The sequence below is a fragment of the Alosa alosa genome, chromosome 10 (genome assembly GCF_017589495.1).
Source record: "Alosa alosa isolate M-15738 ecotype Scorff River chromosome 10, AALO_Geno_1.1, whole genome shotgun sequence".
Classification (NCBI taxonomy): domain Eukaryota; kingdom Metazoa; phylum Chordata; class Actinopteri; order Clupeiformes; family Clupeidae; genus Alosa; species Alosa alosa.
The window spans coordinates 23,896,734-23,912,656 of record NC_063198.1 but is presented as its reverse complement, the minus strand read 5'-3'; the positions used below and the strand labels follow the sequence as shown (position 1 = coordinate 23,912,656).

Genomic DNA, 15,923 nt, shown 5'->3' with positions numbered 1-15,923 from the left:
ACTGTATCATGCACCATGATTTCAAAGTAGTTACCTTTTAAATTGCTGTTGCAACTGCGATAAATGTAACGTTAGCTATCTAACGTTAGCAGTTCGCTAAAATATGCTATCAGCTAACGCAGCTAATGTTATCTTTAACTATTGCTTAGCGATTGGTGTTTAACGTTACTTAACTCCTGATAATTTGATTACACTTTCTTAAAGTGTTTTGCAAATCAGTCGACTTTAACAGTATTATTAACGTAGCTGCTAAACATACGTTAATATATTTCTTTGTTAGCTTTTGTTAGGAATCGAAAGCGATGGCGTAATGTGTAACTTGCCTATCCTTTGCATGATGTGAGCAGAAGAAAAACGAAACCGAAAAAACAAAGAATTGTGTGGGGAAAATGACAAATCGTGTGTAAACTTTAAATTAAACCATCTGAATAAATATAGGATTTGTCATGTAAAGTCGAGTTCAATAACTTAGCTAACATTACTTGCAGAAGGGGCAACGCCACAATAACGCCATGGCAACACGTTACTGAATATACAATAAGCAAACAGTTAGATCTTAATGTACCATGCAATGTGGATTACTCCTAGATAGGTTTTAAATATACCCACTCTCTCCCTCCCACACAGAATGGAGAAAACAGGAAATCCTTCAAAGAAGTTCAAGAATGCCTCCGGTGCTCCAGTTAAGGTAGGCCCAGGCTAGGCTATGGGTCTGGGTAGGCCCATTCCCTTCTGCTTCAGCTGCTGTCCTTGATTTGGATTTGAAACTTGTAGCCTAGTTTGCCATGGAGCGGCACTCTGAATTCCCTAAGGTGAAAACTATCAGAACATCAGCCGTTTTCTACACCTGGTGTTTCAGCAGACTGATGTGACACAGTAGGTTGTCACACTGACTCTGAAACTAGCGTTGATGGATATTATTTCCACTCACACGTAGGTTACAGATGCCAGTACAATTAAGCAGCAGACGCACAGTAGTTGTATAGACCCTTTCAACAATAAAAAAACAAAAACAATGCTTGAATGTTCTATTTGGTTCCCAATCTACTTCCTCTGCATTAAGATAACATATGGAATGTTAAAACGGAAGCCTTGTGGGGCCAACTATGATGCTGATAATGGAACTCTCTTGAAAGGGTCAATAGGATAGCTACATACGATCAAATCAGTCATCAACTCTGTGATCAGTGTTCAATCAACTCTTGGTCTCAGTTACCAGTGTCAGGGAGGATTTTTCCTCCTTTGCGTTCTCAACCAGCGGAAAATGTGGGCTCTGTTGCCATAGGCCATATCATTTTGTAATTAATGACCATGGTCTGGTAGTCAGAGTGGCTGGCTGCCATAATCAATGGATACTTGATTCTCCTTAGCCCTTACTTCTTAAGTCTAAGGGCGTCTTCTTGCTGCTGTGTGCTCAGTTTGTCTTTGTGCCTCTGGGTACAGGGAACTAAAGACTGGTAAGTTCTTATTTGACCCCATAGAGGGCACTCTACCATTTTGTATCAGCTTTCTACTCAAGATTTCAAAATCCTTTAAAAAAAAATATATAGACCAATAATTTTGTTGGGCACTAGGTGTGTGTCTTACACAGACCATTGGTTGTGATTTGCACCATGTGTACCAGTGCCTCTGTGAGAGCATGGCTCTTTCTCTACATCAGAGGAGAGAGGAGGTGGCAAGGTTCTTGTCCTCCCATCTCTCTGTGTCTAACACCTGTGTGTCTGTATGTGTGTCTCTCTTTGACCTTTTGGGTGACTGACAGAAACGCCAGCAACGCTTCAGTTCGGAGATAGGTAAGTCCTGTCCTGTCCTCTGAACACAGTTGTGCTTCTGAGGGGTAAACTAACTGACCTTTCTTACCCTCTGGTTACCTTCAATAGAGGTCATCAGAGCAGTCCCTACACCCCCCTGCACAGTTTTTTTTCAAAGGTTACTGTGCCAACTGGGGTGTCATGTCTGAGGGAGCCTTGGTCTGGACTTGGGGGTGGGGGCTGGCTGGATGTGTAGGTAGAGTTGTGGGTGTTACTGACAAGACTGATGCCATGCTCTGTGAGCCATTCAAGTGATGGGAAGCAAGTTGTGCTGGTAACAGACTGTTGGCATTGTCAGTGTATGGGTGAGATGCAGCGCTAGGCCCTTGATGATTGGTCATCGGTTGTGCCTGGCACTTGGAGTGTAATGGTGGACGAATAATGCCCTGCAGGCATGACCCCACCCTGTACTCCATTGCCTTTTTCCATGGTGTTGTGGTATCAGTAACTGGCACCAGTCAGTCATCAGTCAGCATCTTGGTAGGGTAATGTAGGCAAACAGCCTTCTTGTTTCTTGTTTACATGCATCAAAAGGGTGGTTACAATAACAACCATTGCTGGACCACTGTCTCACCACACGTGGTTTCTCAACATCATTTTCCTCAGCACAGTAGCTTTGCGGTACTTAAACATCCCTCTCGACGCCTTAACAGACATGCTAGCAACAGGTGCTAACACCCTTGGGCTTTAGCTTCTTTGCTAGCACATCTGCCTACCAGTCTGAGGTATTGCAATTGCGCAGCTTTGAGCTTGGGCAAGCGCAGTCGAAACACGCCGCAGGTTACATCCGTAAGGAGCTATGCCTATCAGCCAGGTCCAAATGTGTGGTTTTGGCCATATGTACTAATGGGGCCTTCGAACCTCATACTAAGTGCTCTGTCTTTGAGCGAGATCCACAGGGAGTTGTAGGAGTTGTGGCTGACCCAAGTGGGCTCTTCCTTAGCCAATACAAAATGCCCAAATTTGCAAATGAGTTCCCTTTGATATACATGATGCACTTGAGGGCAATCTACACAGGACCCTAGAGTTGTGCAAGTGCACCAATCCATTTGTTCCCTAAACAAAGTGCCTATCATATGCTATTTATTTCTAGGGCATTGATTAATTTGTTCACTCACCACCCCCAGTAACAACAGTTCACTCTCAGGGTGGGACTTCTCCCATTCTTAGACTGTGTGTGCCTCAGAGTTTGTAGGCACTTGCATGGGCAAAAAGACTCGGTGACCAGAAGAGTATCCTCTTCATAGGCTAGCCATGTCAATTATAAACAAAGTATTTTCTCCCTCATAACCTTACATTTGTAATTTTCAAGAGGTTCTGAGTGAGCAAAAACAACATGCACTCAACATATGTGCATTTTCTTATGTCTAGCCATGTCTAGTTCCGTGCACATTTTGAAACGGAGTATTCCCCCAGAGTCCAGGCCAGCTGAAGGTTTCCCTCGGCTCAGATCCAAGCCCAAAGACGTTAACATGATGGCGCCCTCACTTCTGGCTAGCGTCCCTCAGCTCTCGTCAAGGGCTCTTTGACATCAGAATGCATTATGTAGCGTTACGAAAATAACGCTATCCCAAGATATTACTTCATTGTGTGTGTGTGAGAGAGAGAGGGGGATTAGAGAGTGATTCCAAGTGAGCGCTCATTTTGTGTATACACATTTGTACCCATCTCCAGTGTTCACCGCAAAGAATGGCAGCATCCAGACCATTCCCTCTCTGCAGAAGAAACTGGCTGACGTGACTGGAGAGTGCCTTGTTGGTGAGTTCACATTCCACTATTCTGTTCAGTGAGCTTCAGTGTCCCAGTTATGATCAGGATCGGTATTCGGATTTTGTGTTCATTCATGTAAGCATCTTATCCCAATTTCAGAACTGTGGATAAGCCCTTATTCTAGTTTTGAGAAATTATTTGAAATAATTTGAGAAAAGGTATGCTAGCTAGAGTAAGTTAGAAAAAAAAACCAGGATGCTCTTTCATGTAGACACCATATCCAGGTTTCTTATGCAAACGTGTCTTGAAACACACATTATACCACTGCTTGGTTGAATTTCCTATTCGGCTGTTAAGTCCGACGTCACGGGCCAAACAGCTTTTTCATTAAAAAAACGTGTACTGGCGCAGCCAGCCAGCCTGTTTTCGCAACTTGTAAACCTTCACCATCACCTCCGTTTTAGTGACGATGAAACAAAATCTTCAACAACTCGGCGCTAAGAACGTCAATTATTTTTTGTTAATCGCACGCCTATGAAGTACCTCCAGTTATTCGGCAGTATCACACTTGTATATTAATTCACTTAACTTGAAGTTCAATCAAAGCTATACAATGGTGATTTGACAGACGAGGTGGCTTTTAGCTTAGTAACATGGCAGTAGGCTATGTAAAATGGCTATTTCTCAAAGGGAAGGTTCATCAGAATCCTGGGATGTGCCCGCTTGACGAGAGAGATGGAACTAACGAATGGCTTTTGGCCATAGACAGCCCATTTAAAACTAGTAATGGCAGCTTGCCCTGCAAGTTGAGATTAGTTGATACATCGTGGAAAATAGTTCTACAGACTAGAGCATTTTGGTGATTTAAAGAGTTTAAATTAGAACATCAGATGAACGATCGCATGTGGCAACAGTGGTACAAGCAGGTTAATGGATTTCACAGCGTTCAGTTAACAGAAATGAATGCACTTACGAGGTGTAACGGCCCCTCCACTGCTGTGTTGAGCTCGCATTACCACCTCGAACTGCATTCATTTCTGTTAACCGAACGCCATGCCGTCCATTATCCCTTTCTTATAAAAATGTCAACCAAAGTATATGTTCAATGGTTTTAGTTTCCAACTCTTAATCTGTGTTCTCTCTCGTTTGTGTGTGTGTGTAGGTCTGCAGTATGTGTGGGAGTACAGGAGCCCCAGTAAGTCTGTGCCTCCCCACTACCAGTGTCGCCTGTGTAAGGTGGCGAAGCTTCAGTCCGAGATACTGCGGCACATCCAGGGATGGAAACACTTCTTCAAATACCTGGTGAGAGCCTGGAATGGTAGACAGCAGTTTACAGATTTCCCTATCTGAGAATCAGATTCAGATTCAGTATATTATCAAGATGACAAAGAAAGGTCCATGCTGTGGCCTCACCCAGGGCCAGGAAGCAAACTGTGATGCAAATAAGGCCAAGCAATTGTAGTATCGGTGTGGGGGTAGGCCACTGAGAACCACCCCAGCCAAAGGGGAGAGATTAATTATCATACAGAACAACAATAAGGGTGCCAAACCTGTTTGTTTTAGAAGGCTAATAGTTTGAGAAGCTCTTGTTTCAGTATGCACCGTCTGTCCCCCGAGTGTGTTTAAGGTGGTTTGTTACTGGAATAAAGGCTGAATGCTGCATCAACCAAAGGAACATCCTTAATCCTATGATCACCCATATGTTTTTCTGGCACTGTCTAAACAAAATAAACCTCACTCAACCTTACTCACACATACAGTCTTGTTGTCGTCAACTAAAGCTATGTTGTCACCCACCTTTAGAAGCAGCACCATGGTGATAAAGTGACCTGTACAGAAGAAGAGGCAACAAATGATCGAGACGTGAGGAAGACGGTCAGGGATGTGGCCCTAGAGGTGGAGAAGACAGAGGGACGAGGCAAAATTAGGGTATTGCACCTCTAAGCATACCACACACACACACACACACACACACACACACATTAGCTCTTAAGTTGGACTATCTTCTCTGCTAGTTTGCTGCTGGGCAGATGACCACTGTTTTCTCCTGTTAAAAGTTTTTTTCACTGCCACTTCTGGTTTGGGACAACTCGGTGAAACGCATTGGACATTCCAATGAAGCTCATTTTGAATTTGTTAATGGTAATTAAAATAAGAAATGATCTATTTCTCTCTCAGGTTGTGCTGAAGGAGCCAAGTGAAGTGCCAGTCTTCCAGGGCATGAGTAAGTCATACATGCATAAATACCTACCGTATTTTCCAGACTATAATGGCTCCCACACACAGCTGTGTGCGGTGCAGTGCTGGAGACGCATCCCGTCCACTTTACATGGGCTTACATCATCGGTTGCAGAACTGAATTGTGTGTCCGTTGCGTCGCGTTGCTCCCATCGCTTGCGTCGAAGTTCCACTTTTATTGCACCAATGACGACAACAACAGAAGGCACCAGCCAATCAAATTGGTTATACTTCAAGTCATTTGCATAGCTAACGTCTGGAACACCCACTGGCATGCGTTGACAGAACTCAACTGTGTGTGGGAGCCGTAAGTCGCACTTTTTTTTCATAGTTTGGCTGACTTGTTAAATTATATATAGATATACATGTTGTTAAATGTTGATTCCTGCTGTTTGACATAAATCTCTGCATGAACCAAGGTAACATTACCGTCTACAGCCACGAGAGGGCGCTTGTGACTCGCTGGCTTATGTTATTTGACGATCCCAAGCCCCTCCTCCCATTGTCAGTCCCATAGTTACTGTTGCTAAGTCGGACAAGTTTGCAGGAAAGTGTGCGAGAACGCGTGTTCAACATGGGGACGCAGCACCCCATTTAGCCGAGTGCAGCAGTGTATGCTGGATTTCTGAAGCGCCAAGTAATCTTGATATATTCAAAAACAGAGGCCAGAAAGGCCTTCAGTATATAGATGGACACATTCACAATGTCTGCTGTTATCAACGAGGTGGAACACCACAAATTGAGGACAAACAAATCCGGTGTCGTGGATCTTAATGGGATGCATGTTAACTGGGGATAAACAATTATGCGTAATCACGAGCAGGTAGTTTACCTTATTTGCTGCAGATGTGACTGATTCAATAAACAGGTCTGTGCAAAAATATGGTGTTGACGTGTCCATAACAAAATCTAACCATATTTCGAGGATTAATAGAAGACGGGACCAAGTGCTGCAGATCCAAGTTCCCCGCAACTTGGGAGAGTGACTAGCCAAGCAGCTCATGTTGGGGAGGTGGGAGAGCTTCTCTTGGTAGGCCCGATAGCCTACTTATTATTTTGAATGGCTGCTTTAGAAGGGAGAGTTCAAATAAACATGATACAAGTGTATTGAAAAGAAACCACTCGAGTTAAAACCCATGCCTATCACGTTTGACATATCTGCAGTTTGCAGGCGTGATTTGTCTTACACTAGACTTGCCCGCTTATGCTATAATTAATTTAAACGTGGGCAATGTAGTAGCCTAGGTCTAATATGGGCGATTTCGAGACTGCATAGTTTTGAATCTGCACATGATTCGATCTTTAGAAGACATTGGCTATCTCTCGTTCAGCCATCAATAATGCATCGCAGTATAGGCTATTATTCGTTTGTTGAAAAAAGGATCATTAGCTTATTTCTGTGAACAGTCTTCTATCCCAAGTTAAACATGGCAAGGTAGCAAAGCTGAAAGTATTCTTGTTGTGTGTAAGGCGTCGTGATTGAAGGTGTATTCTTTTTGGCGTCTTCCAATCATTATGAATATTCGAGTTCAGTTCCTGCAAGGTAGGTATAATTTTTCGCGTGGGGCTTATGTTGTCGTTTCATCAGTGGAAACCAGATTTAGTTATGTGTTTGTGTGTAGCCTAGTTATGAACACAAATAAAGGGAACATTTTCCGTACACACTCAGATTTCTTTACTGAAAAGTAGCAGCCTATCAAAGTTATGCAAAGTTAGGCCTATGTGTGTTAACGTTTCACACGGTCAGGATATCGGATGTCACTTCTACAAGTATCCCAGGCTTATCTTTGAACCTTTTGAGCTCTTTAGTTATTTAGTTACTTAAGCTACTCGCAAAAGAAGCATTATAGCATTCGCATTACTGGCGTATTGTCATACCGAATGGCCACTAGAAAATTCAAAATTGACCGAGGTCCTCCGAAGTCCTCATTGTGACATAGCAAAAGGGGGCGGGGCTTGGGATCGGTCAATTTAGCCTAGTATTAAGGTTTTGCACCTACGTCATAATGTCATGTGACCGTTTGTTTACAACTAGAGTGGTAGGCAAGAATGCTAGGCAAGGCACTGCAGAGAGTGGTAGGCAAGCCTACAACAGTCGGGTTGCATAGGCTACACATAGTTACAAATAGCTTCAAAATTGAAATTTTAATATCAAATATTGACCGGGATGCCGACCACTTGTGTAGGCCCTAACAGTTGGTTTTACAATAAGAAGCAAAAAGGCAACGAACGACCGTTTAGCCTACCTATCCTCCTGGTTGTGGAGGATGATCGTTAGCAGCTGTGAAGTCTTTTATTCTCAAGATAGCCTACGTCTTCGTAGACAGTAGGCTAAAATACAACTATCTACAGTAATCCAAAAATGATTTGCCAGAGACAGGCTATGAAGGGAAAAAGTGCAGCATTTTAAACATGGCAAGATTATTTTTACCGGAACAGTTTGTTCTAATTTGTCTCGTGAAATTCATGCTTGTGGACATCAATCACCTATCTTCTGTCCTTCTATTTCAAGTTATCATGTGTGTCATTTGATTATATAATCACAACAAATGCTAATAAATGAAAACAGAATAGGCTTTTGTGCTACAGGCTAACGTTACAGGTCTTAGGCTTCCATTATGTCAAAATAAACTGATTTGATCCTAATAGTTTAGTGATCACACACAACAACTTAACACAGCAACCTCAAACACCACTGTTGAACCTAGGCTACTGCTTCAGTCATGTAAGAAATAAGCAGTTTATGAATTATCTTTACCCGTTTAATCAAGTCCACATGACCAAAATAACAACATATTTAAAGGCTGAGCTAGCATAACGGCCTAATATAGGCGATGCTGCAATGGATAACTAATAAAAAGTTTCACACAATTAATGAACTTTATCACTTTCGCATTCTGAGTTTTTTTCTGGGTGGTTTATATCCATGCAGATCGTCTTGGAATAAGCCATCGCTGTTATATGATATAATATGTTACAGGATTCATGACTAACGCCATTAATGTTATGATGCTGACTGACGCTGGCTATACAGTAACAGTAGCTTCTAGGCTACCATTTAAAAGTCTGCTGAGTCTACTGCCTACCAAAACCTGTCGCTGTTCAGTTGAAGTTAAATGATCAAATATTGTTTGATTTTGTGTCAGCTTTCAGAAGGAAGACATGTTCCTTTCTGGTCAAATTTCACAGCTTCTAAGAAAGACTATCGTCTTCGTGTAAACCGAAGTTTTGAACAGAGAAAAAGTTAGGCTACCATTAGGCTACATGCAGGTTCTCGATACAGATCAATGCACCAAATCAGGGCGATTTTAGCGAAACAACGTTCCTGTGACAGGCTATCAAATATTGAACAATGGGATAACGTTTCATCATCACCTTTATTGATGCCTGAAATGTTGACATTGCTGAAACACAGAGATGTAGTCTACTGAGAGGCAGCTGCAGACAACGATGTTCAATGGGTTCAACTTGTCCCTTGCCTACCAGCTGAATGTAAACAAAGCTATAGAACCTAGAATACGTCACATGAAAAACGTTAATAGAGCTGCACAGTCCCGCCCACAGCCGATGCCGGATGCAAAAATTCAATGCAATTTCTCCATTGACAATTGCGGTATAAGCAATAAAAACTTAACTGCACGTGGTAGACTTAAAACCAGCTACGGCTGTACCAAGCGATTGTATATGCTCCTATAGACACCAAGAGTTCATGGGGCACTAACCTTGTTTTGAGATAAATGCCTTTTATTTGCGATCTCTTGGATAAGTACTTCATTACCCACAATCCCACAGTGATGCCTCTGATTGGTGGAAAGGCCGTTATTAGACATTCTCTGGTCATAGTTTGAAACTTTTTCAGCGGAAAATATTGACAAAAGATGGCGGAGTCTTTTACTGCCTATGGCGCAAATCTTAATATGATTAAAAACTTTCTTGACGAATATTGGTACTTGTATCAACAAGGATTGGGGTTTATACATCACACGAACTTAGTCAGGGCCAATACACTATCAAATAGACCACTGTAAATGTTAGTTTAAACACTCAAACTTTCCAGGTAGCCGACAGGCTAACCTTTAGCATTTCCGACATTGTATGTCATTACATAATGCAGCTTAGCCTACATGCTGCAACACAGGTATGAAATATATTATGTTTTAGTGAGTGTCCAAAGGGGTAAAAAGGCACTTTAAATCGGGTCACATTATTGACTGTTCTGTGTCCGAGAGTCAGTTTGTGGGTTTTGTAAGGGCCAGGACCTACAAAGTTGTGGTGAGTTAAGCAGGGAGGTTGGTAACGTTAATGCTGCTAGCAGTGCTAGTTAACATTAGCTAGGCTACTGTAGCCTTCATACTGTATGATTCATATCAATCATTAACCTAGGAATACTTCATGCATTTAATGAACATTTTGTGTAATAATTCACGGCAAATGAATAAACTGAATATGGTGGTCCAAGAGCAGACCATGCTCCAGTCCATGCATCAGCCCGACTGAGCAGTGATGACAGCAGTGATGACCGCATAGGATAAGTCAGGTAACGTTATGAAGCACTGCCGTTAACGTTAACCGCGTTCACACACACACGATATAAAATACACGATGATAAATATAAAATTCAATATCAAAACACTATTATTTACACGATTACTCATGAAATAACTGCTATTAACTGCACATTCACTATATAAAAATCACTGTTTGGAGGAAAGGGTTCGCGTGCTGTTGCCGGTTGAAAATGGCAAAATAAATCACGCCGATTTTGCCTATATTATTCAGTGAGGCGCGGTGGTTTATGGGATGAGTAGTTCCTTCGCTCTGAAATGAAAATATGTACACAGTCTTGTACCTTTTGACTTTTTTTGGATTTTCTCGTTTTTTCACTCTTAATGATATGTTGTATGCTTATGAGTTATGCCGTAGCTGGTTAGCCTAAGACATGCTGTAAAACTCTTTAGATACGGATTTTTCCAAACGTCAATGGGACAAATGAATGGGAATCTTACATATGGCACCTAACCGCATTTTGGCTGTGGGCAGGACTGTGCAGCTCTATAGAGCATCACAGTCCCGCCCCTCCTCCGAGAGAGCTTAGTTTCCGGAAGTAAATTTCCCATTCATTTCTCTCATTGACGTTTTGGAGAAATCCGTATCTAAAGAGTTTTAGAGCATGTCTTAGGCTAATCAGCTACGGCGTAACTCATAAGCATACAACATATCATTTCGAAAAAAAAAAAAAGAAAGTCCAAAAAAAGTCAAAGGTACAAGACTGTGTACGTATTTTCATTTCCGAGCGAAGGAACTACTCATCCCATAAACCCATCCCATAGCAACATTGTGCAGTGCTTCGTATCTGACTGCCATCCAGATGCATGGACCGGTGCATGGTCTGGACCACCATATTCAGTTTATTAACTTGCTGTGAATTATTACACAAAATGTTCATTAAATGTACTTAGAAGTATTTCTAGGTTAATGATTGATATGGCTCGTACAGTATAAAGGCTACAGTAGCCTAGCTAATGTTAACTAGCATTACCAACCTCCCTGCAAAACTCACCACACAACTTAGTAGGTTTGATGGGTCTTGTCCCTCATGCTGGCCCATACAAAACCCACAAGCTGACCCTTGACACACAACAGTCAGTAATGTGACCCGATTTAAACTGGTTTTTACCCCTCTGGACACTCTTGATTTCGTCCTTGAAACTGAAATATTCACGGGGGCATGGACTGTTTGCTAACCATTTTACTGCAGTGTCTACCCGGTGGTAGCATCCAGCTTTGCTATCAGCTAGCTAGCTAGTTCAAAGGTTTAAGTTCTTAATGGGGATATACAGGGCTTTTTATGCCTTGACTAAGTTGATGTTTCATATAAACAACCATTCATGTTCATAGAAACAACAAGGTCACTAAAACATAATATATTTCATACCTGTATTGCAACATGTAGGCTAATGTTAGCAGCATTATAATGACATTCTAATGTCTGAAAGGCTAATGATTAGCCTATCGGCTACCTGAAAAGTTAAGTGTTCAAACTAGCATTTGCAGTGTTCTATTTGATGGTGTATTGGCCCTGACTGAAGTTCATGTGATATATAAACCACAATCCTTGTTGATACAAGTACCAATGTTCGTCTAGAAAGTTTTTATTCACATTAAGATTTTCGCCATCTTTGTCAATAATTTTCGCTGATAAAGTTTCAAACTATGACCTTAACGGCCTTTCCACCAATCAGAGGCATCACTGTGGGTATGTGGGATTGTTCAGGATTGTGGGTAATGAAGTACTTATCCAAGACATCGCGAATAAAATACATTTATCTCAAAACGAGGTTAGTGCCCCGTGAACTTTTGGTGTCTATATGAGCATACACAATCGCTTAGTACAGCCGTAGCTGGTTTTGAGTCTACCATGTGCAGTTAAGTTTTTATGGCTTATACCCGAATTGTCAATGGAAAAATTGCATTCCGGAATTACTTCCGGAAACTCCTGTGTATGGACTGTGATGCTCTATTCACCTTATTCAGCGCAAACATGGGGGCTAGCTTTGCCCACATTGTCTCGAACTTCCGATTAAGCAGGGTCATCCTAAAGTTAGAACGCGTTTATTTAGGATTTTGGTGACTTAAGACATTTCTGTTATCGGCTTTCCTATCTGAAGTTAGGAAAAACTGACTTTGGAGCGGCTGTTCTGTAAGTTAGCTCTCTATCCTCTTCTGCCGTGTTATCCCAATGAAGCTAACTAGACGTAGCTAGCCGACCGGAAGTTTAAAGACGACGTGAAATTTAAAAAAATGGTCGGGCTGAATAAGGTGAATAGTATATGTACTTTTTATATGTAGCCTATTCAGCTTCCCAGGCACTTCCAGTGTTCAACACAGTCAACCGCTAGTATTTTGCTAATCGCTAACATCTAGCTAACAAATTACACAGCAAAGGACGGCGGCAGTTCAAATGAGGGTAAGTAAACAAGCGTGTAGTTATCGTGAGGAATATTCCACATCTGGCAGAAAGGAGACATTATCACAACAAACTGTGCAACCAGGAACTGACATTTAATTTCCTTTTCACCAAGCTAACCAACATCAAGCTGGCTAAATAGTGTAGCTGAATATCTGTTACGTTAACATACCTACAGGCCACCTAGTCTGTATGCTATTGTGTAGTTGAAGAACTTGCCTTTCAAGATTAATGTCTGTTCTTGGTCGTTGATTTTGTGAAATAAATTTCTAAATAAATGCGGCTTATAGTCCGGTGTGACTGTTTTTTCCTCTTCATGACGCTTATTTTGACTGGGCAACTTAGTCTGGAAAATACGGTACATACATTACATACATTACACACATATATACACACACAGACAGACACACACACAGACAGACAGAAGATTAAGAGGGTGTGTGTGTCTGTCTGTCCAGATTCAGCCAAACCCAAGCTTTTCAAGAGCCCAAGGGTGCAGGTCCAGGAGGCCACAGAGCAGGACTGGGCCCCGACCCCAACCAGGTAAGGCAACCTGGGCTGTCTGTCGACTACTGTTTTTTTTGTAACATCCATAACGCCAATAAAATGTGATGGTATGGTATGATGTAAATAATTACATGAAATTTGAGCATTTGCTATTTTTGGATGAAGAATGTACATGAGAAAAAAATGCACAAAAAATGAATGTTACCATTCACATCATACAAATGCCAAGGCATTTCACTGGCGTTTATTATGGATGTGACAAAGTCAATTTTCCGTGGAATTGCCCTGTAGCACTATAAGCAAGGCAACCTATGCCCCAGTTACCTTACTGCTCTGGGCTGGGGTCAAGAAATTAATGTTGTGTAGCGTAAACCACCTCACTCCTGTGTAGTGAACTTACCACAAACATTTTTTAAAAGGTTACAGGCAGAACGATTGGATCTGCATTTGTGTGCATCAGTCCCGTTATGCATCATCTGACACACTTTTTGTGAATTCTGAGCAAATTAATGCATATTTGCCGGTATCAGTCAACTGACATTGTGTTGCAGCTGCAAGTGGCCCATTTACTGAATACATTGTTTTATGAGCTAAAAAACTACTTTTTGTCAGAGGGAAACCAGTTGAGAACTTTGCTTTGGGAAGCCTAAGTTTGCTTTGTTTCAGGGTCAGGTAAGGTGGTGAAGGCAAAACCGAAGCTTTCCAGAACCTTGTGTTAACTAGCCTCTGTTGCAAACTATTTTGCCATTTTGAGGAACAGATTCTTCCAGAGACCAGATCCTCTCCTCAAAATGGTTGTCAATACATCTCAACTCTGCTAATTCATCTCATCCCTGACTGTCTCTCTCAGGTCTGTATGGGTACGGCGACTTCCCGTCTGGTGGAGGCATGCCTGATTTTGCCGTGCGTGACGGGCTCGATAGGCGTGACCTGGCGGATATGCGTGGCATGCGGGACTTCCGAGACACGCTTGACCTGCACATGAGTCCGCGGGGGTCGGACATGGACATGGGCATGCGGCGGTACTCGGCCGGCAGCACCATGCGACCAACGTCTGATGGCTTTGGCATGCGGCTTCCCGGCGAGGGTTTGGACAGGTCCTCCTACATAAACGACTTCCGTGGCGGCCAGGGCACTGATCTCAGCGACCCCATGATGAGGACCGGCATGAAGGAGGGGAACAGTATTCCCGCCACGCTGCTCAAATACCTGGTATGTGCACGCTCACACCCACGCTCACATCATACTCACTATTTCTAATCTTACAACCTTGTATCTTGTAATCTTGCAGCATTGGAGCCACATTGCTCAAATATTTAATGACCCTGCAGTCTAGATCACAGCACCATACCTAATTACTCCAGCAGGGGGTGCCAAAGTAGCTATAATGAAGGCAAAAATTCACATGCTTAACTACCAGGATGTACTATAATTCCTCGGAAACATGACCATTCAGCTGACCACACTGCGATTTGCCAATCATCTGTATACAGTGTGTGATGTTCTCCCTTAGTTTTCTGAGTATAGAAATCACTGCTAAGTAGAACTGAACGTAATCGGATAACTTGGCTGTGCTAATGCTCTTTGTGTTGGATGTGTGTCGTAGGACTCTTTCCGTATCGAGAGTGAGAGCGATGCCCAGATCGTTCTGAAGGTTACTCAGAAGCTCACAGATGTACTGATGGAGTATCGGCTCCGTAGTATGTCACCAGTAAGTAACTTGTCATTCTATATATGTTAGTAACTAGTAACTTGACAGACACTGTGCGTTTGTTTGCAGGGCTGTATGTTAACTTTTTGCTTATAGCACTGGTGCTACAGAGGTTCATAGTTCTGTAGCACAATCTACAAAATCTCTAGCATTAGTATAGCCTACTCTCTAGAAAATATTTTGAATAAGATGTCAGAGGTGCTAAACTGGTAAATTATCCATAGCACAGACTGATTCTTTTGTAGCATGTGCTACATATTTGTAGCACCGTACAGCCCTGGTGTGTGTGTGTGTGTGTGTGTGTGTCTGTCTAATTATTGTAATGGGACTATGGGGGAGTTACTGACGTCAACCTCAAGACTGGAGCAATGAAGAGACTGCAAGTTTCCATGTTTGCTCTTCTCCCCCTCAGGGCAAAACCACACCGCCGTCCCTTGGGCCGATGAGCTACACCAACAGCAGTGACCGTTACTCCAGCGGCATGGGCGGTAAGACACACATTTTTGCTTAGAGACATGCATGCATGCATTGGCAAACTTGTAAATGTCACATAAGCATGCATATCCACCCACACATACTCCTCAATGCATTCGTATTGTCACAGTGACGGTTCATTTATTTAAACCTTTTCCTTTCTCTGTTCTCCTAAGGCCCTTCAAGATATTACAACTGAGGAGGTTGTGGGTACCAGACAAGAGTTGTTCATCCCTCAAGTTCTCCACTGATGCAATTGGCTGCTGATAGGCTCAGTCTGTTGGACCAAACATTGTGTTGATAGTTATACTTTACATGTAAATGTCTGGAAAAATCAGCCTTCCTTTAGTTTGAATTATTGTGAGTGAGTGTTTTAGAGAGAAGGGTGGTATTGGAAATATTTTTGTTGCAAAAAATGAGAGAACCTCCATTATTTTGGAACAGTGTCTTGTGTGCATGGTCAAGTTTTCTACTTTGCAGAATAAAAGTTTAAGCTCAGCTTTCA

General features: G+C 42.3%; 2 protein-coding genes across 3 annotated transcripts in view; one reads left to right on the top strand and one right to left on the bottom strand.

The window, feature by feature from the left end:
* The window catches only part of LOC125301643 (interactor of HORMAD1 protein 1), a 13,405-nt gene extending 12,718 nt beyond the window's left edge, over positions 1 to 687 (bottom strand). The window contains exon 1 of the mRNA XM_048254287.1: positions 610 to 687. The gene's annotated coding sequence lies outside the window, so the exon portion shown is untranslated. The remainder of the gene's footprint in view (positions 1 to 609) is intronic.
* The window catches only part of si:ch211-197h24.6, a 16,290-nt gene extending 367 nt beyond the window's left edge, over positions 1 to 15,923 (top strand). Inside the window, exons 2-9 of one of the 2 annotated variants that reach the window (XM_048254294.1) lie at positions 628 to 688; positions 1,763 to 1,793; positions 3,486 to 3,569; positions 4,684 to 4,823; positions 5,325 to 5,450; positions 5,700 to 5,745; positions 13,185 to 13,269; positions 14,084 to 14,268. In XM_048254294.1, the coding sequence (XP_048110251.1) occupies positions 629 to 688; positions 1,763 to 1,793; positions 3,486 to 3,569; positions 4,684 to 4,823; positions 5,325 to 5,450; positions 5,700 to 5,745; positions 13,185 to 13,269; positions 14,084 to 14,129 (618 nt within the window). In that variant the 5' untranslated portion in view covers position 628 and the 3' untranslated portion in view covers positions 14,130 to 14,268. Of the gene's footprint in view, positions 1 to 627; positions 689 to 1,762; positions 1,794 to 3,485; positions 3,570 to 4,683; positions 4,824 to 5,324; positions 5,451 to 5,699; positions 5,746 to 13,184; positions 13,270 to 14,083; positions 14,446 to 14,839; positions 14,945 to 15,356; positions 15,433 to 15,594 lie in introns of those variants that run through there. The other variant, XM_048254295.1, reaches the window with a different exon arrangement.